This window comes from Gnatocerus cornutus, chromosome 4, assembly GCF_029298725.1.
Source record: "Gnatocerus cornutus isolate USDA-ARS CGAHR chromosome 4, icGnaCorn1.1, whole genome shotgun sequence".
NCBI classification, from domain to species: Eukaryota; Metazoa; Arthropoda; class Insecta; order Coleoptera; family Tenebrionidae; genus Gnatocerus; species Gnatocerus cornutus.
In genome coordinates, this window is record NC_142236.1 from 798,007 (window position 1) to 821,037 (window position 23,031).

A 23,031-nucleotide genomic window follows, 5' to 3' on the forward strand; every position below is an offset into this window, starting at 1 on the left:
ATCTCGCATGGATTGAAAACACGCGATGAAACCCAGAAACGGTGTTTCTTTTTGAGATGTGGCGGCGACTTGGAGTGTACGCTTGCGTGGTCAGGGCGGCGGCAGGAGCGCATCCCTTTCGACGCTCGTCCAGGGTGCTAGTGGGTGCCGTGCTCGCTCCAGAGACAGAATTGCCTTCGTTGCGAACGTTTTGCACCTGCCAAGTCCGTTTTTCAATGGTGGGATTGTGACTTCGACACCTCACAGACGGAGAGTTCAATGAGAGAGCAGATCATGGCCATCGGCGGCGGATTCTGGTGAGTTCGCGGAAACGCTGGCTTTTGGGGGTGGTTTTGTGAGGTTATTTGGCCGTTTTTTACGCTAATTAAACAATTATTAAATTTGCACTTAATTCATTTTTATTTGGTAATTTAACAGTCTAATTTGGAAGGTACAAAAACGGTGGATGCCACTTTTTGAGCCGATTTTTCTGGCTAAAAAAAGGATAAAAACTCAAAAAATGGTGGAGGAGCTTCCCAATTAGACCCCCAAAAGTTTTCTGAATTACCAAATGGTTTAGTTGTAAGGACCCCATTATCTGGAGGATAGTTGTGACTGTTTCGGCCGTACAAAGAGCTTTACCTCCAGTCAGTGTCCTTTGAAACAGAATAGTTAACGGAACCAATTTAATAATTCCGCTTGATTACGAGTTTGATGAGAAAATCCCATTTTTTCGTCCAAAAGCACGTTTCCGCTCAAATAATCCAAATTTCGATTTTCCGTCACTTTTGAAATACGACATATTTTATTCATGACAGGAGTAAAGTCGAGGATTCCCGCGACACCTGAACCCCCCATTATCGAAAACAGTTAAAGAAAAACACGCTTGTTTTCATTAAAAGTTTGTCAATAACACCAGCGAGCGTGATAACAGCAGAAATCGATCTTTGGGAATTTCTGTTCTTTTACTTTTATTAGAGATAAGGACTCGTTGAGACCGCGGAGACGTCGTTAGGACGAAAAACATGATAATGAAAAAGAGTTGGGGATTATAGACGGTGAGAAACATGTGGTTGGAACTTTAATTTCTTAAGCGAGGGATGTTTATTTTTCAGGAATAAATCATTTTAACGTGAAAAGTTTTAAGGCCGTGGAATGACCTATTTTTAATGCACCAAACAATATCGACTGAAAGTGTGCACTTTTCGAGGTGGTGTTGTGCCTAACGTGAGTTTAACGACCGATTCATCCAAGAAATCACGCAGTTCCACCCATTGTGATTAATTCTATTGCGCCAAATCACGACACACTTTTCATTGAGTTCATTGAGGATTTCGAAGGAGAAAAACTTTTGCAATTAGCTGCGATAGTTTCTAGTCCAGGCAAAATAAACATGAAATTCGGAATAATTCGCATAAGGCTGAATTTTTGTGTGGACCTTCATTTTATTGTTCTAAAAAAACTGTCAAAAGTCCCCATCGATAGATGTGCTGCTAAAAAAGATTTTTAGTTTTATTTTTTTCTTTGAGTTTTTGTTCATTTTGAGATTAAAAATTTCAAAAATTTGTCTTGCTCGACCTACAGTTCTGCAATTTAACACAGTTAATAAGCAACCCTAAATAAGTAACCTCTCCAAATTTGATCAAAGTGGCGCTAAAATTACCAGAGTTTAACATATTTAATATATTTTTTCGAAGGAAAAAACTTTTGCAATTAGCTGCGATAGTTTCCGCCATTATTTAGGTAATACAGTTTAGATACAAGTTTTATCGCCGTTGATGATGCGTTGTCTCATTAAATTTCCATGTTGGTGTCGTGTAATGTAATTATGTATAATGAAAATCCAATCAAACGGCGTTTACGAGCTTTTAGTGACGTGACGGAAATTTCAACAAACCCGAAAGACACTTTTCTACAATTCAAAAACACGGAAATTTCGCATTCTCGAGAGCAACCCATGTTTGGTTTCATAACAGCTCCCATTTTAATCTAAAGTGGCCATTAAAATTAATTGACCATTGTACTAAATACAACATAAAATAAACCTCAACAGCTCACTTTTGAATTGCGCTAATTTCACTTTTAAAAGAGTCTTCCTCCACCACTCTATTTTCTAACGCGTTTTATCTTAATTAGAAATGACTGATGGCTCAAAATTGCTTGTTCTCTTTCGAGTGAAAACAAATTGTTCTGGCAGTGCAAAGACAGACGGAATATCAAATAATGAGCACAATACACCCGCATAACGATATTTTTGCTCGACGAAACTCACTAATTTATGGTAACTTTATGATACTTTTGTTTTTGTATTGATTGTGAAAGTCAGCAAAAAACATCATGAAAATAAAGTTTCCTCGTTTATGAACATTTCAAGGTTCAGACGACAAATAACACAAGGGTGCGCCTTTAATGAATTCGAAAAACGCAACATTTTTCGTTTTCAACGTGTTTTATTTACTAATTTCGCCCTCGAGCGGTTTTATGACACCAATAGAAATTTGTGTCTTTCGAGTATAAAACATCTCAATCCAATTTCTCGTATCGTGATTTCACCCCGTTTGGCACCACCCTTATGCCATAAACCACTCTCTCCAAGTGTTCTCAATTACAAAGGGCCCAAGCTGGTATTTATCCGTAAATTCTTTTCGATGACGTCGGATTAAATTTGAAAACTCCCCTAAACAAGGTGATCGTTCAACCCCGATATCGACACTGCTTGTGTTTACCGGAGGACGGCGAGCTTTTATTTGATAAATTACACTGAATCCTCCCTGGTTTTGCTACTAAGGGAATATTCGTTCGAGTGTTTATACAGATTGGTTCTCTTCCTTCCGTCACGGATTTTGAATTATGATCGATCTTCGGATTTGACGGATTATTCGGTGGTCAGATCGAGCTTGAACAACGTCGTTGTTGTTATTATCAATGTAGGAATGATGAGGGTCGAGTGAAAGGTGCTGAAACCTTCTGGGGATTAAATTAAAATGAACCCGCTTTCACCTTCATGCTTTTTTAAGCGACTCTTTTCCTGTAGCAATCGGCGCAAATAATTTTTAAGATAAACACCTCTTCTGTTTGAGATATGTTGTAATTTCGTTATCTCCAAGTCACTATCACTTGTGAGATCTGACGTTTAAAGCTTCCAGCTAACAGCTTTTGCTGTTTCAGAGAAGTAATGCATCGATTGGCCCCAACGTTGCTAAGATACTCTACCTATATTCTCCTTCTTCCACTTTCTCACAAAAGCACTTATCCGTTCTTCCTCTTTCATCTCAGTGGACGCTTGTTTAAAACGCTTTCCAAGTTCGGAGCACTCCAGGTGCTTGCATTACTTTTTAATGCCATCATATAACTCATGTTTGGTCCACGGGTTCCATTATTTTTTTATGTTGTGACACATGTGGTCTATTATCGGGGGAAAAACAGCCGTGTCAATGACTCTGGTAATTCACCACGACGCAATTTTCTTCATCTTTAACTACAATGTTTTACATAAATTCTTTTGGAATACGTGAGGCTAATTGCGAGGAACTTATAGTGCCTGAAATATAAATCCCGGGACGAAAGTTATGTGTTCTGCACTAGAGAATCCTGTAACTCGTGACTTCATCATAAAATAGTTCTTTTATCGTTGAAATAAAATGATGCAGACGGATAAAATAGGCGCCAGGAAACCACTTTTTAATCGTTATTTCATGTGGATCTTACTTTTTCGCAAAGTTCTAATTGCTTGCAGAACTGAATTTTTCAAGTGGAAGAAGCTAAACTTTCAATTTAATTTTTTATACAAATCTGCAAAACGAAAGAAAATAATATCTCTCGTGGATTAACCGGAGCGACGTAAAGCTCCTTGTTGAGAAATATAGGGCACAATATTAGAAGAAACTTTTGGTCTCAAACTCCAGCAGTACTCTCTTGCATAAATTTTTAAAAATTCTTGGGTGTAAATAAGGCTTTCAATTAGGAAAAAATTGAATGTCGCGAATTTGAGGTTAATCAAGATTTAAAATTAATTACCAGTTAATTAAAGATTTATTCCAAAAGAGAGATTTAAATTAGTAATTTGGATCACAAGGCTGTAGAAAAAAAATCTGATCTAGTGACTTTTACTCTTTAAGGTTGCTTTCCTAGAAACTATTTTGGAAATAAAACATTCTAACCTCTTTTAAAATACTTCAGCAGCACACTCTTGTGTCAATTGATGACAGGGCGATACCAACCAGTAAACGAAAAAAAATCAAGTTTTTTTTGGAGGCCTAGGCTGCAAAAATACCATTTTCCGGTCTATTTATATGTCTCCAAAAACGTTAAAAATGGACGGCGGCCTAAAAATAAGAATTTAACGAACGATTAGCTTCTACGCATGTCACAAAGGCGTCAAGGTCAAACTCTTTTTTTGCCAACTGTTACCGATAAAAATTGCAAGAACTGCTGCCAACTTTACGTTTTAAAGAGTGTATTTTTCAAATACGATAGCAATTAAGGGGACGCCCGGAGAATTTAAGAAAAACTTCACAGAATCTCAACCAAAACCGAACAAATCCAAAGATTTTTTTTGAGCTTCACTCGTTTTTTGTATTAATAATGGCAACAATGTCAGTTTTATTCGCAATTCCTATCCAATTTCACGAAAAAACCTGACGATCCCGGGATCCTCAAAGTTGGTACTCTTGGCACAACTTTATTCCGCCTTTTGCGACCCATAACCTCACTTTTCGGCGCAAAGATTCGAAAATTGCACTGACCTTACGTGAAGAAGAAAATAGCGGAATTTTGTCTCAAACTGAAGAATGACCATTGAACAACACTTTCACGATGCACAAACAGCACAACTTCACACTTTTCATTCACTTTTCTTTACTTTGAAACGGGGAAATGCGAGGTTAAAGTTGCGCCGGCCCCCACTGCTCAGCTAGAAAATGAACCAATGAGGAGCGGGCGCTCGTGCGGGAACTTCGAATTAAACAAACTCGTCTTTATCCTAACCTTAAAAACTAAATATGGATATAACTGGGGTAATTTAACCGCCACAGCAATGAAATTTGGGAGTGTCGGTACTTGACAATTGGTTGTTAACTGTGTCAAATTTCAAAATGATTACAATAAAAATTTTGAGAGAATTTGATAAATCGTTATCAGACTCCGCATCGTAGATTTTGAGTCGTTTTTCGCCTGGTTTTCATACAACAGGTCCTAAATTCGATTCGCAAGTCCTAAAATCACAAGCCTCGCCTGAAACTTTAGTTACAAGACGCGTAGCGGCAGGTATTTTAATATTATGAATTTCAGTTTCGTGAGAATGTAGCCCGAAATGTTAATGCGTAGTTTGTTCTTAACCCTCAGCTCAACATTAATTTGATTTATTCAGTGTTCTAAAATTTAATTAAGTCGGAGTTTATTTACAGAAAACACCTTTTAGAAATAAGCTTTTGTGACAGATCAGAAAATCACTTATTATGAATGCGCCCGGGTTCCATTTCAATCTGAAAATTCATTTCAGCTGAAATTTTCTACCTTAATTATGTTCAATCTCTCAGAAACAATTAATTAAAATAATAATGACAGCGCTTTTATAAAAGTAACAAACCGAGATTTTTCCTTTCAGTTAATTAAAGGAATTGACATTCTTTGAATCGTCTTTTTCCGATGAGTTTGTTTAGCAATCACCGCCGAAAGTGGCTGTAATACAAAAGGTCATAAAATCTCAACGTTTAGAGATATACCTGAACATTGCTCGACATAAAACTTCCATTTATGACTTTTTCAACGATTGCGTTGAAAGGTTTTATCTCGGGGATTTGGAGTGGACAGACGTGCGAAATAATAACAAGAGCAAACTTTAATTAAAGGATTTTGTTTCAGAAAACTGGAAGGGCCACCATGTGGACATGATTCGGCCATCGCAGAATGAAGAGTTTGGTGGGGATTATGTGGATAGTTTTAGTGCTTATATCAGGTAAAGTACAATCCTTTGATTTTATAAAATTATGAGGATAAGAGCCGTTTATCAACCACTCTGCCATTATCGCTTTCTGGCGGTTTATTGTGGTACTTCCTTTGATTTTTATATTTGCAAGAATGGGGTTTTGAGGGCCATAACGGGGGAATTTATCGCTCGATATAGAGAGCGGTTTTTTAATATTTAGTTAAAAACGTGGAGTTGAACGAAATATTCAAATATTTTCCCTGAAAACTTCATAAGATTGGGTTTGTGTCGTTGCCTGCCTAGAAAACCATAAATAAAACACAACTGGAGCGCCCCGCTATTTCATTATACACCTGTCTATAAAACCCTATTTGTCCGCGTTATTTAATTTAGCGACTCCTGTAAATATTTTATGTATAATGACAAGGCTATGTCGTCCAAGACACAAATAAAACCTCGTAATAAAATCCCTGGATTTATCGACAAAAAAAGGCCGTCAATAACACATCTCTTTATTCTACAACCCTTTGTAGTCAAATCCACGTACGCCGATTTTTTTTATTGTAATTAATTGTTATTTAGGGGCAAATAATGGATTCTGGAAACTACAATATTGGCTTTGCGAGATTTCGTCTGTATTTGATCAATATTAATTTAACTTGGATATTAGTAAATAGATAGTTAAGCGCACGATGATGGTAGTTGCGGGTTGTTAAAAGCTTCGGTGGAATCGGAAGTGTTAAGGGTATCGGGAAAGGAAGTGGGGAAACTTCGTTACGTACAGTTGCCAAACTTGATATGTATGTTATCTTCGACATCACATTTGAGTTAGTTAGGTAAAAGGAAGTTTGGGGGAAAATTTTTCACTCTGATTTGGGGGATTAGCGAAACGGCGAAAGTTGCTAAGTAAAGCGGGAATTAGGTTAACTTTACTCAACAACAACAAGGACGATTGGCGATTTTTCGACGGGGTTTGGGGATTGCATGCACATTTCTGTCAATTTCTCCATAACTAACCATTGGATTTTAATAAAAAAATTACTATTTGATGTATTTATACCTTCATTTTGTAAAATGTTAAATATTTTGTAAATTTCGCTTTAAATTTAGGTGATTTTTCGACGAATTTTGTGGATTTCAAGCACATTTTAGACTTCTTTAATATTAACTGTTAAGTTTTGACAAAATTTTATAACTTTATGCATTTTGAGCTTTAATTTGTAGATACAGCTTTAAAAACTATTTTTTTATGGAGAAAAATAATATTTAGTTTCAAATTAAGTTGAGTTTTCGACGATTTATTTAGTTTTTATGCCCATTTCTACCGATTTCTCCGTAATTAATTGTCGCATCTTGGTAAAAATTCGCTATCCCATCCGGGGACTAATTTGCCGGAAACCAATAGTCCGGGGATGAATTGTCCGGATCCCGGGTCACTGTTAAACGGATATTAATGGGCGAAAAGCGACGCAATAAATTTAAAGTAATATGCAAAGGTACAAACATACAACTGTTCGATTTAACGATTTCAAGGATTGGAATGCTCCGGAATTCTTCCGGTTCTTTAGATTTCAGGCACTTTGGAATTTGTAAACTCTCGGGATTGCTCAAACAATTAAATTTTTAAATATTTTAAAAATTGACCCGGCGCATCCACCATTTTTCAAATATTTTTTGTAAATATCTCTGTTATTCTTCAGACGATTTTAACAAAACTTTGTACACTTTCTAATGTTTAAACGAGCTACACTTTTACAAATTTTGACAGATGTGACAAGCTGCTTAAAAATTTCCATCACAATTTTCCTTTCGCAAAGATATACATAAACAACCGTTCGATTTAACGATTTCAAGGATAAGAATGCTCTGAAATTCCTCCGGTTCTTTAGAGTTCAAGAACTCTGAAATCTGTTTCGTTAGTTTTTGTATTTTTCGAAGTGCTCTGTTTATTGAATTTTTAAATATTTAAAATTTGACCCGGCGCATCCACCATTTTTCAAATTATTATTTTTAAATATCTGCATTATTCTTCAGACGATTCTAACGAAACTTTGTACACTTTTTAATGCTTGAACGAGCTCCACTTTTACAAATTTTGACAGTTGTGACAGTCCCCCTTAAAAATTTCCATTACAATCTTCCTTTTCCAGTTCCACTCTTTTTTCATTGTCAACCGCGCACACAAAGTAATATTTTTCCGAATGTCTTGTTTCCTTTTACTCTCGTAGTAAATTATCATTTTTATATTGCTCCGAGACACACGATATCATCCCATGTCAGATGTCGTTTGTCGGGGTCAACATTTTTCCCACGTTTTCCTCTCTGATATAATTTTCTGTTTTAATATAACGAAAGCTCTATTCATTGCGTTTGTAAACATTTTTCTTTACGGCGAAACGAAACTTTTAAGTAAATTGAATAAGCTGTGACTGGAAGGTGCAAAATTATACGTATAAGCAGAATCTATAAAGCTGAAGTGTCAAGGTGTAGCTTCACCTGAAAGCGCTCGGAGGTATTGGATAAAAATTGCGATCTTTACTTTAAAAGATTGGCTTTCCTGTGCATACAAAGATTTTAGAGTTATGGCCGAACGTAAATTCTTTTTGCATTGCTCTAATTTCGTAATTGTCGGCGGAAATATGGGGGAAACGCGTTAATCAAACAATAAAAAACGCAAAAATGAAAGGAAATTAGAGTCGAGGGAACTTCGTCGGTTTTTTGGGTTCAAAGGTGGACAAACAGTGCGCATTTCTGCCTCATTATCCGGGTAAAAAGTCGTAAGAAGCTTTGCGGAATGCTCCCATTTTCTCATTAAATTTTTACTTGCAAAGTTTGCTTAGACCGCAGCACAACCAATGGTGTAAATAAATCTAGTTTTTTTTTTCGTTTCGAACTTAGAAATTAGCTCGTTTAATTAGAGTTTTTTATGAAAACACGGACCGTTGATGCTCCCAATTATAATTCATTAGAAGAACACTCCAGAGCAACATTATTCCCAATTAGTCGCATCCCGGCAACAATTCCTTCAATGCCCGCATCGGTAAATAAATTATAACTGCAATCAACCTAAATACCAGTCAAGATTAACTCGAGCTCAAAGGATTAGATTTAATAAGAGCTTCAAAATATGATGCCCGGATTTGAAATATTTTATTTATTTAAGCATGAGCGCGTTTTCCGCATCAATTAATTCGAAAAAAATCACGTTCGAAGCATTGCCGACCGGGCTTTGTTGACGTTGTTCAAACATTAATCATTTCCAAAATCTTTATCTAGCTCGCCCTTCGTACTGATTTATTTCAACGAGGATTTTCTAATGAAACTGACACTAAATTAGAGCAATTCAGCCATTTGTCTTATTTTTTTCAGGATGTTCCGGTAATCCAGACGCTAAACGCCTTTACGATGATCTTCTGTCAAATTATAACAAGTTGGTGCGACCTGTGGTGAACGTCTCCGACGCTCTCACGGTCAAAATCAAGCTGAAACTCTCCCAGCTCATCGATGTCGTAAGTGAAAATTGGTTTAGCGCGGTTTTGTCTCCTTCCTTTTTCATTTAGCTGCAGAAATTGCATTTCCAGAACTAATTAATTTTTCTCGCCACTTTGTTCGACGAAATTGTTTGTATCTCGTTACTCTGGCAGTAAGTAAACATGTGCCGACATCAAAATTACACTTCAAAGTTGGAGCGACGTTTGAGGTAAATCTGTTTAAAGAGCGCACGGATCGTTTATGCATGCACAATGCGATGATCACTAATTTTGCTAATGACTTTCTCACGTCCGGGGGCATTTTTAGCGCGGTTTGTGAGGAAAAACTGTGATAAGACCGGCGTCATTAATCATGCTTTTCATTAATTTTGGGATAAAATAGCACGGGCGGAATTATTGTCTCGACTCGATAGTAACACTAGTTGAGAAATTTTGGACGTAATGAAAAGTCTTTTCTTAAGTTGAATTGTCTTCTGATTATAATTGTATCTTTGGTTCTGTTGGTGCTATAACGACGAAATTTACAGAGGTTACTGCCCTTATCTTATTTATTCATTGTACCAAATTTCAAAATTTTAAAGAAACAGACGGAGATTCAAAAAAAATTATTTTTAAGACGAACCAAAAGACCCAAAACTTCTATAAAAAAAATTGTATTTTTCGTTCTGCTGGTGCCACAGCGATAAAATTTGCATAGGTTGCTAGTCCAAGCTAGTTTATTAATTTTGGCAAATTTCAAAATTCTGGACCGACAGATTTTAGAAATTTTTATTTTTGGAACGAAACTAAAAGTGAAAAAGTTTAGAAAATTCGGAAATATGGAGCTTGAATAAATAAGTTTCTAATGTTTTTTTGATTTTCTAAAAATCTTGAGAAATCTCCAAGAATCCTTCTGAATTTTTTAGTACATAGAAAATGTAAAACTCTAAGAAACTTCAAAAATAAGGAAAAATGAAAATCAACTTTCCGAAACTTTGATCGGCCATAACTCAGTTATTTGTTGTCCGATCTGAATTTAAATCCTAGATTTGGAATCTGATGTATAATAACTCAAGTTTACTCTAAAAAATAAGCGAGATATCGATATGAGAAATTTGGTATAGTTATATAATCATGAATTTTCGCGAAAATTTGCAAATTTCGATTATTGGAAAATCTAAAAACGATTTCTTATGTAAAAAATCGCGAGAAAAACGATGCCGCAAACCGCATTCCAATATCTCAAATAGTTTTCGAGATATCGAGCATGAATTGTTTGGAACTTTCAAAAATTTGGCCATCTGGCGACAACCCAAAAATTCAAACGGCCATAACTCAGTTATTTGTTGTCGGATCTGAATTTAAATTCCAGATTTGGATTCAGCGTGAGATTCTGCGTAAAATGAGTGAAAGCTTTGAACAAAAACTGTTTCGAAGTGGTCATTTTGGGGTGATTTTCAATCACTATTTTTAATGTAAAAACGACGTTTAATACCTTTGTATTATATATCATTGGAAAGAGGAGCTCAAAATCTATCTACTGGCCCAATTTGAGATCGATCAAACAAACGGTTTACGAGTTATGGTCAAAAGTAAAAAAATTGAAATTTTTTTTATCGATTGAGTCGGATTTTTTTTTCGCAAAAAGTCGACTATTGAATTTTGGGCTTTTAAGCACTTTTTCAAATGTAAAATGAGCCGAGAAAAACGATGGCGCAAACCGCATCGCAATATCTCTAATAGTTTCCGAAATATTTAACTTTAAAAATAAGGAAAAATGAGAAAAAATGAAAATCAACATTTCAATACTTTAATCAGCCGTAACTCGGTTATTTGCAGTCGTATATGAATTTAAATTCCAGATTTGGAATCTGCGTAAAATTCTGCGTTCACTGATGTATGATAACTCAAGTTTACTCTAAAGAATAAGCGAGATATCGATATGAGAAGTTTGGCATAGTTTTTTTAATCATGAATTTTCGCGAAAATATGTAAATTTCGACTATTGGAAAATCTAAAAACTATTTCTTATGTAAAAAATAGCGACAAAAACGATGCCGCAAACCGCATTCCAATATCTGAAATAGTTTTCGAGATATCGAGCATGAATAGTTTGGAACCTTCAAAAATTTGGCCATCTGGCGACAATCCAAAAATTCAAACGGCCATAACTCAGTTATTTATTGTCGGATCTGAATTTAAATTCCAGATTTGGATTCAGCGGGAGATTCTGCGTAACATGAGTCAAAATTTATTAAGTTTACCTACGAAATAAAGAAAGCATTGACCAAAAACTGTTTGGAAGTGGTCATTTTGGGGTGATTTTCAATCACTATTTTTAATGTAAAAACGACGTTTAATACCTTTGTATTATATATCATTCGAAAGAGGAGCTTGAAATCTATCTACTGGCTCAATTTGAGATCGATCAAACAAACGGATTACGAGTTATGGTCAAAAATAAAAAAATTAAAATTTTTTTATCGATTAAGTCGGATTTTTTTTTCGCAAAAAATCGACTATCGAATTTTGGGCTTTTAAGCATTTTTTCTGACGTAAAATGAGCCGAGAAAAACGATGGCGCAAACCGCATCTCAATATCTCTAATAGTTTCCGAGATATTTAACTTTGAAAATTGGGAAAAATGAGAAAAAATGAAAATCAACTATCCGAAATTTTGATCGGCCATAACTCAGTTATTTGTTGTCGGATCTGAATTTAAATCTTAGATTTGGAATCTGCGTAAAATTCTGCGTTCACTGATGTATAATAACTCAAGTTTACTCTAAACAATAAGCGAGATATCGATATGAGAAGTTGGGCCATAGTTTTGGTCATACATTTTTGCGAAACTTTGCAAATTTCGACTATTGGAAAATCTAAAAACTATTTCTTATGTAAAAAATCGCGAGAAAAACGATGCCGCAAACCGCATTCCAATATCTCAAATAGTTTTCGAGATATCGAGCATGAATAGTTTGGAACCTTCAAAAATTTGGCCATCTGGCGACAATCCAAAATTTCAAACGGCCATAACTCAGTTATTTATTGTCGGATCTGAATTTAAATTCCAGATTTGGATTCAGCGGGAGATTCTGCGTAACATGAGTCAAAATTTATTAAGTTTACCTACGAAATAAAGAAGGCATTGACCAAAAACTGTTTGGAAGTGGTCATTTTGGGGTGATTTTCAATCACTATTTTTAATGTAAAAACAACGTTTAATACCTTTGTATTATATATCATTCGAAAGAGGAGCTTGAAATCTATCTACTGGCCCAATTTGAGATCGATCAAACAAACGGTTTACGAGTTATGGTCAAAAATAAAAAAATTGAAATTTTTTTATCGATTGAGTCGGATTTTTTTTTCGCAAAAAATAGACTATCGAATTTTGGGTTTTTAAGCACTTTTTCTAAAGTAAAATGAGCCGAGAAAAACGATGGCGCAAACCGCATCGCAATATCTCTAATAGTTTCCGAGATATTTAACTTTAAAAATAAGGAAAAATGAGAAAAAATGAAAATCAACATTTCAATACTTTAATCAGCCATAACTCGGTTATTTGCAGTCGTGTCTGAATATAAATCCCAGATTTGGAATCTGCGTAAAATTCTGCGTTCACTGATGTATAATAACTCAAGTTTACACTAAAAAATAAGCGAGATATCGATATGAGAAGTTTGGCATAGTTTTTTTAATCATGAATTTTCGCGAAAATATGTAAATTTCCACTATTGGAAAATCTAAAAACTATTTCTTATGTAAAAAATTGCGAGAAAAACGATGCCGCAAACCGCATTCCAATATCTGAAATAGTTTTCGAGATATCGAGCATGAATTTTTTGGAACCTTCAAAAATTTGGCCATCTGGCGACAATCCAAAAATTCAAACAGCCATAACTCAGTTATTTGTTGTCGGATCTGAATTTAAATTCCAGATTTGGATTCAGCGTGAGATTCTGCGTAAAATGAGTCGAAATTTATTAAGTTTACCTACGAAATATAGAAAGCATTGAACAAAAACTGTTTGGAAGTGGTCATTTTGGGGTGATTTTCAATCACTATTTTTAATGTAAAAACGACGTTTAATAACTTTGTATTATATATCATTCGAAAGAGGAGCTCGAAATCTATCTACTGGCTCAATTTGAGATCGATCAAACAAACGGATTACGAGTTATGGTCAAAAATAAAAAAATTAAAATTTTTTTATCGATTGAGTCGGATTTTTTTTTCGCAAAAAATCGACTATCGAATTTTGGGCTTTTAAGCATTTTTTCTGACGTAAAATGAGCCGAGAAAAACGATGGCGCAAACCGCATCTCAATATCTCTAATAGTTTCCGAGATATTTAACTTTGAAAATTGGGAAAAATGAGAAAAAATGAAAATCAACTATCCGAAATTTTGATCGGCCATAACTCAGTTATTTGTTGTCGGATCTGAATTTAAATCCTAGATTTGGAATCTGCGTAAAATTCTGCGTTCACTGATGTATAATAACTCAAGTTTACTCTAAACAATAAGCGAGATATCGATATGAGAAGTTGGGCCATAGTTTTGGTCATACATTTTTGCGAAACTTTGCAAATTTCGACTATTGCAAAATCTAAAAACTATTTCTTATGTAAAAAATCGCGAGAAAAACGATGCCGCAAACCGCATGCCAATATCTGGAATAGTTTCCGAGATATCGAGCATGAATTGTTTCGAACCTTCAAAAATTTGGCCATCTGGCGACAACCCAAAATTTCAAACGGCCATAACTCGGTTATTTATTGACAAATTTTAAAAAATTATTATATTTTTGGATTCAGCGTGAAATTCTGCGTAAAAGGAGACCAAATTTGTTGAGTTTGCTTAATAAATAAACGAGGTATTGGCCAAAAACTGTTTTGAAAACATCATTTTAGGGTGATTTTCAATCAATGTTTTCCAAATGAAAATGACGTTTAATAGCATTGAATTATATATCAGTCGAAAGAGGAGCTTAAAATCTATCTACTGGCCAAATTTGAGATCTATAGGACAAACAGTTTGCGAGTTATGCCAAAAATTAAAAAAAATGAAAAATTTTCATCGTTTGAGTCGCAATTTTTTTTTGCGAAAAATCGACTATCAAATTTTGGGCTTTTAAGCACATTTTCTAACGTAAAATGAGCTGAGAAAAACGATGGCGCAAACCGCATCTCAATATCTCTAATAGTTTCCGAGATATTTAACTTTGAAAATTGGGAAAAATGAGAAAAAATGAAAATCAACTATCCGAAATTTTAATCGGCCATAACTCAGTTATTTGTTGTCGTATCTGAATTTAAATCCCAGATTTGAAATCTGCGTAAAATTCTGCGTACACTGGTGTATAATAACTCAAGTTTACTCTAAAAAATAAGCGAGATATCGGTATGAGAAGTTTGGCCATAGTTTTAGTCATGAATTTTTGCAAAAATTTGCAACTTTCGACTATTGGAAAATCTAAAAACTATTTCTTATGTAAAAAATCGCGGCAAAAACGATGCCGCAAACCGCATTCCAATATCTCAAATAGTTTTCGAGATATCGAGCATAAATTTTTTGGAACCTTCAAAAATTTGGCCACCTGGCGACAATCCAAAAATTCAAACAGCCATAACTCAGTTATTTGTTGTCGGATCTGAATTTAAATTCCAGATTTGGATTCAGCGTGAGATTCTGCGTAAAATGAGTCGAAATTTATAAAGTTTACCTACGAAATAAAGAAAGCATTAAACAAAAACTGTTTGGAAGTGGTCATTTTGGGGTGATATTCAATCACTATTTTTCATGTAAAAACGACGTTTAATACCTTTGTATTATATATCGTTCGAAAGAGGAGCTTGAAATCTATCTACTGGCCCAATTTGAGATCGATCAAACAAACGGTTTACGAGTTATGGTCAAAAATAAAAAAATTGAATTTTTTTTATCGATTGAGTCGGATTTTTTTTTCGCAAAAAATCGACTTTCGAATTTTGGGATTTTAAGCACTTTTTCTAACGTAAAATGAGCCGAGAAAAACGATGGCGCAAACCGCATCTCAATATCTCTAATAGTTTCCGAGATTTTTAACTTTGAAAATTGGGAAAAATGAGAAAAAATGAAAATCAACTATCCGAAATTTTGATCGGCCATAACTCAGTTATTTGTAGTCGGATCTGAATTTAAATCTTAGATTTGGAATCTGCGTAAAATTCTGCGTTCACTGATGTATAATAACTCGAGTTTACTCTAAAAAATAAGCGAGAAATCGATGTGAGAAATTTGGTATAGTTATATAATCATGAATTTTCGCGAAAATATGCAAATTTCGACTATTGGAAAATCTAAAAACTATTTCTTATGTAAAAAATCGCGAGAAAAACGATGGCGCAAACCGCATCTCAATACCTCTAATAGTTTCCGAGATATTTAACTTTAAAAATTAGGAAAAATGAAAAAAAATGAAAATCAACTTCCCGAGACTTTGATCGGCCATACCTCAGTTATTTGTTGTCGGATCTGAATTTAAATCTTCGATTTGGAATCTGCGTACAATTCTGCATACACTGATGTATAATAACTTAAGTTTACTCTAAAATATAAGCGAGATGTCGATATATACAGGGTCCGGCAACACTTGTGTCCACCCCCAAAATCGTCTTTAATAATAAAGTTACAATTTTGAAAATTTGCATACACTCATAGTTGATAAAGCTCTAGAACCTGACGCAAAAATTTATTTTTTATCACGGTTTGGTTGGCGTCGCGACGCCTAAGAAGTATAATTTTTAGCGATTTTTGAGTTTTTGCGGAAATATTCGCGAATTCAATTTTTTTTCAACATAACTGAGATACAAATATCTAAGTTTTTATTTTAAATCTAATGCAAATTGTGTTTAAAATTTGCGAAAAAAACGCTGTTTTATCAAGTTAGTTTTCAAAATTATGACAACGCAACGGCAAACTACGTTTACAGCAAGATTTCACAAGTCACTTCATTCCTCTTATAAAGGTTAATTTTGATTAACACGGGCATGTTGCATTTTATAGACACCAGAAATCGTTAATTAACATCGACAAAGCGACAATTTCACCAAGTAAGACTTTTGTCACAATCTAAAGCGACCCAAAGGATAGATGTCATTTGTGACATAAGATGTTGACAGATGGGTGTAAACGTAGTTCCCAATTTTGACGTAATGAAGTTGGAAACTAACTTGATAAAACAGCATTTTTTTCTCAAATTTTAAAGACAATTTGCATTGAATCTAAAATAACAACTGAGATATGTTTAACACATTTATATTGAAAAAAAATAAATTAGGGGTTGGTATTACAAACCTTCTCAATTAACTAAAAATTACATTTTTTAGGAGTCGCGACGCCAAAACTATCAGTGATAAAAAACAAATTTTTCCATCAGCTTCTAGAGCTTTGTCAACTGTGAGCGTATGCAAAATTTCAAAATTTTATCTTTAAAATTAAAGGCGATTTTGGGGGTGGACACAAGTGTTGCCGGACCCTGTATATTGTGAATAAAATAATAAATTTGCGTGTTTTATCGCCTCTACGAGAGTAATTGAAATTTGGTACGTTTTATTATAAGGTCAGAGCGGTTTTTCATTGACTGTGAAAACAAATTAAATTTGTATTTGCTTTATCGATGTTAAATTCAACCAACGCGGAAGTTGTTTTTTAAGGGTATGAATTATTCACCCTTTCTAATTGCGCCGAATGAAGAAATCTGAAAAAGCCTGAAAGCTGCCGATAAGAAGTTTCATATTGACACAGTTCCTTTCCATCTAACTTTTATTTGCAATAATTGTTCAGTTTACTCGCGAAATTGCCGGAGAAGTTTCATTGAAGTTTGTTTGATTTTTTTTCCAGAACCTGAAGAACCAGATCATGACAACAAACTTATGGGTTGAACAGGTGAGAATTGAATAAGCGTAAAAGCGTCCATTTCGTGATTAAATGTTTACAGTCCTGGTACGATTATAAGTTGAAATGGGACCCAAAGGAATACGGAGGCGTAGAAATGCTCCACGTTCCTTCTGATCATATTTGGCGGCCAGACATCGTCCTTTACAATAAGTGAGAATGATGATGATTAGAACCTGAAGACGCGGTGTTAATGAAGTTATTTATAGTGCCGATGGTAACTTTGAGGTGACGTTGGCAACCAAAGCGACTCTCAATTACACTGGAAGGGTGGAATGGAAACCACCTGCTATTTACAAGTCTTCCTGTGAGATTGATGTTGAATACTTCCCTTTCGATGAACAGACGTGTGTTATGAAGTTTGGGTCGTGGACTTATGACGGATTTCAGGTTGTTTTCCGGTTATTTTCCACTCGGTGTCGATACCTCCAACACGGGGAATATTAAAATCAGGCTGATCGGAAATTCACCAGATAAACCAAACTGTTGAATTTTTCATGATGCTGAACGGATTAACCGCGATTGCATTTTGACGTACGATTCAATCAAGCGTTACGTTTGCGCGTTTTTTCGAAAATAAACGAAATATTTTGCTCTAGGTCGATTTGAGGCACGTGGATGAAATGAAAGGATCTAATGTTGTAGACATAGGAATCGATTTAACTGAATTCTATACTTCAGTGGAATGGGACATCCTGGAAGTTCCCGCTGTCAGGTAAAGTGTGTCTTTGATTTATCGATTTTGGAAGTTGCTTTCAGAACAAATAATTTATTTTGATTAAAAAGTTTGCCAGTGAAAAGCGAGCACTTCTTGCTGCTACCTTCGGCAAAGAAGGTTTTTTATGGACTTGGAGAAAAATTGCCGTTTAAATGATTCAAACTCAATTGCAAGAAAATTCACAGAGAATAAACTGTCTCATTAAATGATTTATAATTTACATAGTAAAGTTTCAAATATTGAAAATGTTAAAATCCACTTCTTTTCTCAATGTAAAATGGAGGATTGGATTAAAACCTAAAAAAAAAATAACTTATTGGTTTGCGTTATTAATTTTTTAGTTTAGCAAAATACATTTTTTTAAATTTTTTCGTTTATCAAAAAAATGTACATTTTATAATATCAACCAGCTTCTCCCGCACCAATGATTTTGGTCAAATTCCTAAATCGAAAAAGAAGCTCGAGATCTATCTACTGGTCAAATTTGAGATCGATCGGACAAATTAGGAAAAATGAGAAAAAATGAAAATCAACTTTCCGAGACTTTGATCGGCCATAACTCAATTTTTGTTGTCGAATTTAAATTTAAATCTCAGATTTAGAATCTACGGAAAATTCTGCGTACACTGATGGATAATAACTTAAGTTTACTCTAAAACATAAGCGAGATATCGATATGAGAAGTTTGGCATAGTTTTAGTCATGAATTTTTGCGAAAATTTGTAAATTTTGACTGTAGAAAAATCAAAGAACTTTTTCTTATGTAAAAAATAGCGAGAAAAACAATGGCGTAAACCGCATCTCAATATCTGAAATAGTTTCCGAGATATCGAGCACGAATTGTTTGGAACCTTAAAAAATTTGGCTCTCTGACAACAACTCAAAAATTCAAACGGCCATAACTCAGTTACTTGTTGTCGGATCTGAATTTAAATTCCAGATTTGGATTCAGCGTGACATTCTGCGTAAAATGAGTCAAAATTTATTAAGTTTACCTACGAAATAAAGAAAGCTTTGAACAAAAACTGTTTCGAAGTGGTCATTTTGGGGTGATTTTCAATCACTATTTTTAATGTAAAAACGACGTTTAATACCTTTGTATTATACATCATTCGAAAGAGGAGCTCGAAATCTATCTACTGGCCTAATTTGAGATCGATGAAACAAACGGTTTACGAGTTATGGCCAAAAATAAAAAAAATGAATTTTTTTTATCGATTGAGTCGGATTTTTTTTTCGCAAAAAATCGACTATCGAATTTTGGGCTTTTAAGCATTTTTTCTAACGTAAAATGAGCCGAGAAAAACGATGGCGCAAACCGCATCGCAATATCTCTAATAGTTTCCGAAATATTTAACTTTAAAAATAAGGAAAAATGAGAAAAAATAAAAATCAACATTTCAATACTTTAATCAGCCATAACTCGGTTATTTGCAGTCGAATCTGAATTTAAATCCCAGATTTGGAATCTGCGTAAAATTCTGCGTTCACTGATGTATAATAACTCAAGTTTACTCTAAAAAATAAGCGAGATATCGATATGAGAAGTTTGGCATAGTTTTTTTAATCATGAATTTTCGCGAAAATATGCAAATTTCGACTATTGGAAAATCTAAAAACTATTTCTTATGTAAAAAATCGCGACAAAAACGATGCCGCAAACCGCATTCCAATATCTCAAATAGTTTTCGAGATATCGAGCATGAATTTTTTGGAACCTTCAAAAATTTGGCCATCTGGCGACAATCCAAAAATTCAAACGGCCATAACTCAGTTATTTGTTGTCGGATCTGAATTTAAATTCCAGATTTGGATTCAGCGTGAGATTCTGCGTAAAATGAGTAAAATTTATTAAGTTTACCTACGAAATAAAGAAAGCATTGACCAAAAACTGTTTGAAAGTGGTCATTTTGGGGTGATTTTCAATCACTATTTTTAATGTAAAAACGACGTTTAATACCTTTGTATTATATATCATTCGAAAGAGGAGCTCGAAATCTATTTACTGGCCCAATTTGAGATCGATCAAACAAACGGTCTACGAGTTATGGTCAACAATAAAAAAATTGAAATTTTTTTATCGATTGAGTCGGATTTTTTTTTCGCAAAAAATCGACTATCGAATTTTGGGCTTTTAAGCACTTTTTCTAACGTAAAATGAGCCGAGAAAAACGATGGCGCAAACCGCATCGCAATATCTCTAATAGTTTCCGAAATATTTAACTTTAAAAATAAGAAAAAATGAGAAAAAATGAAAATTAACATTTCAATACTTTAATCAGCCGTAACTCGGTTATTTGCAGTCGTCTCTGAATTTAAATCCCAGATTTGGAATCTGCGTAAAATTCTGCGTACACTGGTGTATAATAACTCAAGTTTACTCTAAAAAATAAGCGAGATATCAATATGAGAAGTTTGGCATAGTTTTAATCATAAATTTTTGCAAAAAACTGCAACTTTCGACTATTGAAAAATCTAAAAACGATTTCTAATGTAAAAAATCGCGAGAAAAACGATGCCGCAAACCGCATTCTATTATCGGGAATAGTTTTCGAGATATCGAGCACGAGTTGTTTCGAACCTTCAAAAATTTGGCCCTCTGGTGACAACCCAAAAATTCAAACGACCATAAATCAGTTATTTGTTGAAGAAAATTGAAAATTCTCATGTTTTAAAATCTTTGGTTCTGCTGATGCTACAGCGATGAAATTTGAAGAGGGTAGACGCAGATTTTAGAAATTTTTCTAATTAGGTGGATAATAGAACTTTTAAAATTCTACCATAAAATCTGCATTGTTGGTTGTATAATGATGACTGAAATTGCGACTTTTAATAAAATCAGTTATTATTTCTTTCAAATTATAAATTATTCCGGATCAAAAGACACAGAATTCTTAAGACTAAAAAAACGTTATCTTTCCACTGAATATCTTTAATAGACTTCAAATCATGCAAAATTGTTCCAGGAACGAAAAATTCTACACTTGTTGTGATGAGCCGTACCTTGACATAACATTCAACATCACGATGAGACGTAAAACTTTATTTTATACCGTAAATCTCATCATCCCATGCATGGGCATTTCCTTTCTCACCGTACTTGTGTTCTATTTGCCTTCAGACAGTGGGGAAAAAGTAAGATTCGACCTCTCAATTCTCAATAAATTACTAATTTTTCTTTCAGGTCAGTTTATCCATCTCCATCCTTCTATCACTGACGGTGTTCTTCCTCCTCTTGGCAGAAATTATCCCGCCAACATCCCTGGTGGTGCCTCTTTTGGGCAAGTTTGTACTCTTTACCATGATCTTAGACACGTTCAGTATATGTGTAACTGTCGTCGTACTAAACGTTCATTTCCGTTCTCCACAAACCCACACCATGGCACCATGGGTTCGACGAGTTTTCATTCATATTCTTCCAAGGTTATTAGTGATGCGACGTCCACATTACCAGTTAGATAGAAAAAAGTGAGTTGGGCGCTTAAACTCGCTCGAATCTCTCAATCTCTTCTTTTAGTATGTCATCGAGCCATCGCGTCATGGTCCGCACTTGCAACGGCTTGGAGCTGCGAGATCCGGGGGTGTTTACAGACACTGAAGACTTAGTGGACGATCCCCAGAACTTCTTCCCCAGTGCTAGTTCAAGGGATGAATTGACACCCAGGGAGTTGGAGGCTGGGGCATTAAACGCGTGTCGTGTTCACGGCACTACGCCTCCCCCAGGTCTCACTTTACCACTCCCTGGGGAATTGGGCGCTGGGGGTCTCGAAGAGGCTCTTTGTCACGAGTCCAACGCTTGGTATCTTTGTCCGGAAGTCCACAAAGCCATCGATGGGGTGCGATTCATCGCCGATCACACTAGAAGAGAAGAGGATTCTACTAAGGTAGTACCACTAGTTTGATCTCTTCATTAAATGAAGTTTCTAGGTGAAAGAAGATTGGAAATATGTGGCAATGGTGCTGGACCGTCTCTTCCTGTGGATCTTCACCTTGGCTGTCTTGGTGGGTACGGCAGGAATTATCCTCCAAGCTCCAACTTTGTACGATGATCGGAGACCCATCGATGTCCGACTTTCAGAGATCGCCTCGACTACCGCCAAACCACATATTGCCAGTTCTCTCTAAATTAGTTTTTGAGCGGTTACTAGGAACCAATAATTAGTTACCTGAACCATAAAGGAATTGACTTTAACCGATCCGGTTCTAAAGCTATGCTAATACCGAATTTTCTAAACCCCTTGGCTCAAATTATCCGACTTTTTGTATTAGCTGCTTTCATTTCCTGATCGGACAATAAACTTTTATGGATATTCTAAGGTAAAAACGAAATTAGGCTGTTCTTAGGGGTCAAACTACAGTAGATAAAGTTTTCAAAGGTAGACACGACGATTGAAGTTTTGTTCGAGTCTACTTAACTAAAGCAAACATATGAACGGCAGAAGTTTGCTCAACTTGAAAATTAGAATTGCCGTCATCATTGTATGGTCTATGCAAGCAACGAAATTATTTTGTCAGGACTTGTATAGATTCTAGATGCCTCTCATTGTCAGCACACTAATATCAATAGTAACTTTGTTATTGCACGTTTTCGTTAAATTTATTTATTGTTAAGTTTTTAAATCCTTCATATGTTAAAGCTGCCGAATGGTTATATAATATATATTATTAACGCATCAAAAATTTTAAAGAATATGTAACAATGTAAACAATTTCTATACATATTTATGCTGTAACTAACGATTTTAATAAATTAAATTTTTATATAAAAACACTAATTTTAATAAAAGAACCTTAAACTTTCTCTTCGTCGTTTCTATGTCTAGTATAAATTATAAATGCACGTTACATAACTACATACTCGAATTATATCTTTGTATTAGGGTCTGTGTGTAACACCAAGTTTTATAGTCCCTTCAGGTATGTATGTCAATAAATAACATTGTTACTTGTGTTGGATTTTACTGCTAGAAAAAAATTAACACAAAAGAAAATGGCTTT

General features: G+C 34.8%; 1 protein-coding gene across 1 annotated transcript; it reads left to right on the top strand.

The window, feature by feature from the left end:
* The first annotated feature begins 111 nt into the window (after positions 1–111).
* On the top strand, positions 112–22,802 carry LOC148175717 (acetylcholine receptor subunit alpha-like). The gene is made up of 11 exons (XM_088033876.1): positions 112–296; positions 5,842–5,935; positions 9,275–9,414; positions 17,262–17,306; positions 17,359–17,468; positions 17,525–17,705; positions 17,915–18,030; positions 21,000–21,168; positions 21,218–21,501; positions 21,551–21,917; positions 21,961–22,802. The coding sequence occupies exons 2-11, from the start codon at positions 5,887–5,889 to the stop codon at positions 22,156–22,158; spliced, it is 1,659 nt and encodes a 552-aa protein (XP_087890002.1). The 5' UTR covers positions 112–296; positions 5,842–5,886; the 3' UTR covers positions 22,159–22,802.
* Positions 22,803–23,031: the final 229 nt, after the last annotated feature.

Excerpts from the sequence above, each read along its gene's own strand:
- LOC148175717 (XM_088033876.1), top strand. The coding sequence starts at position 5,887 with ATGAAGAGTTTGGTGGGGATTATGTGGATAGTTTTAGTGCTTATATCA. Across the intron at positions 21,169-21,217 it reads CTTCAGACAGTGGGGAAAAA|GTCAGTTTATCCATCTCCAT; the intron begins GTAAGATTCGAC and ends TTTTTCTTTCAG. Across the intron at positions 21,918-21,960 it reads GAGAAGAGGATTCTACTAAG|GTGAAAGAAGATTGGAAATA; the intron begins GTAGTACCACTA and ends TGAAGTTTCTAG.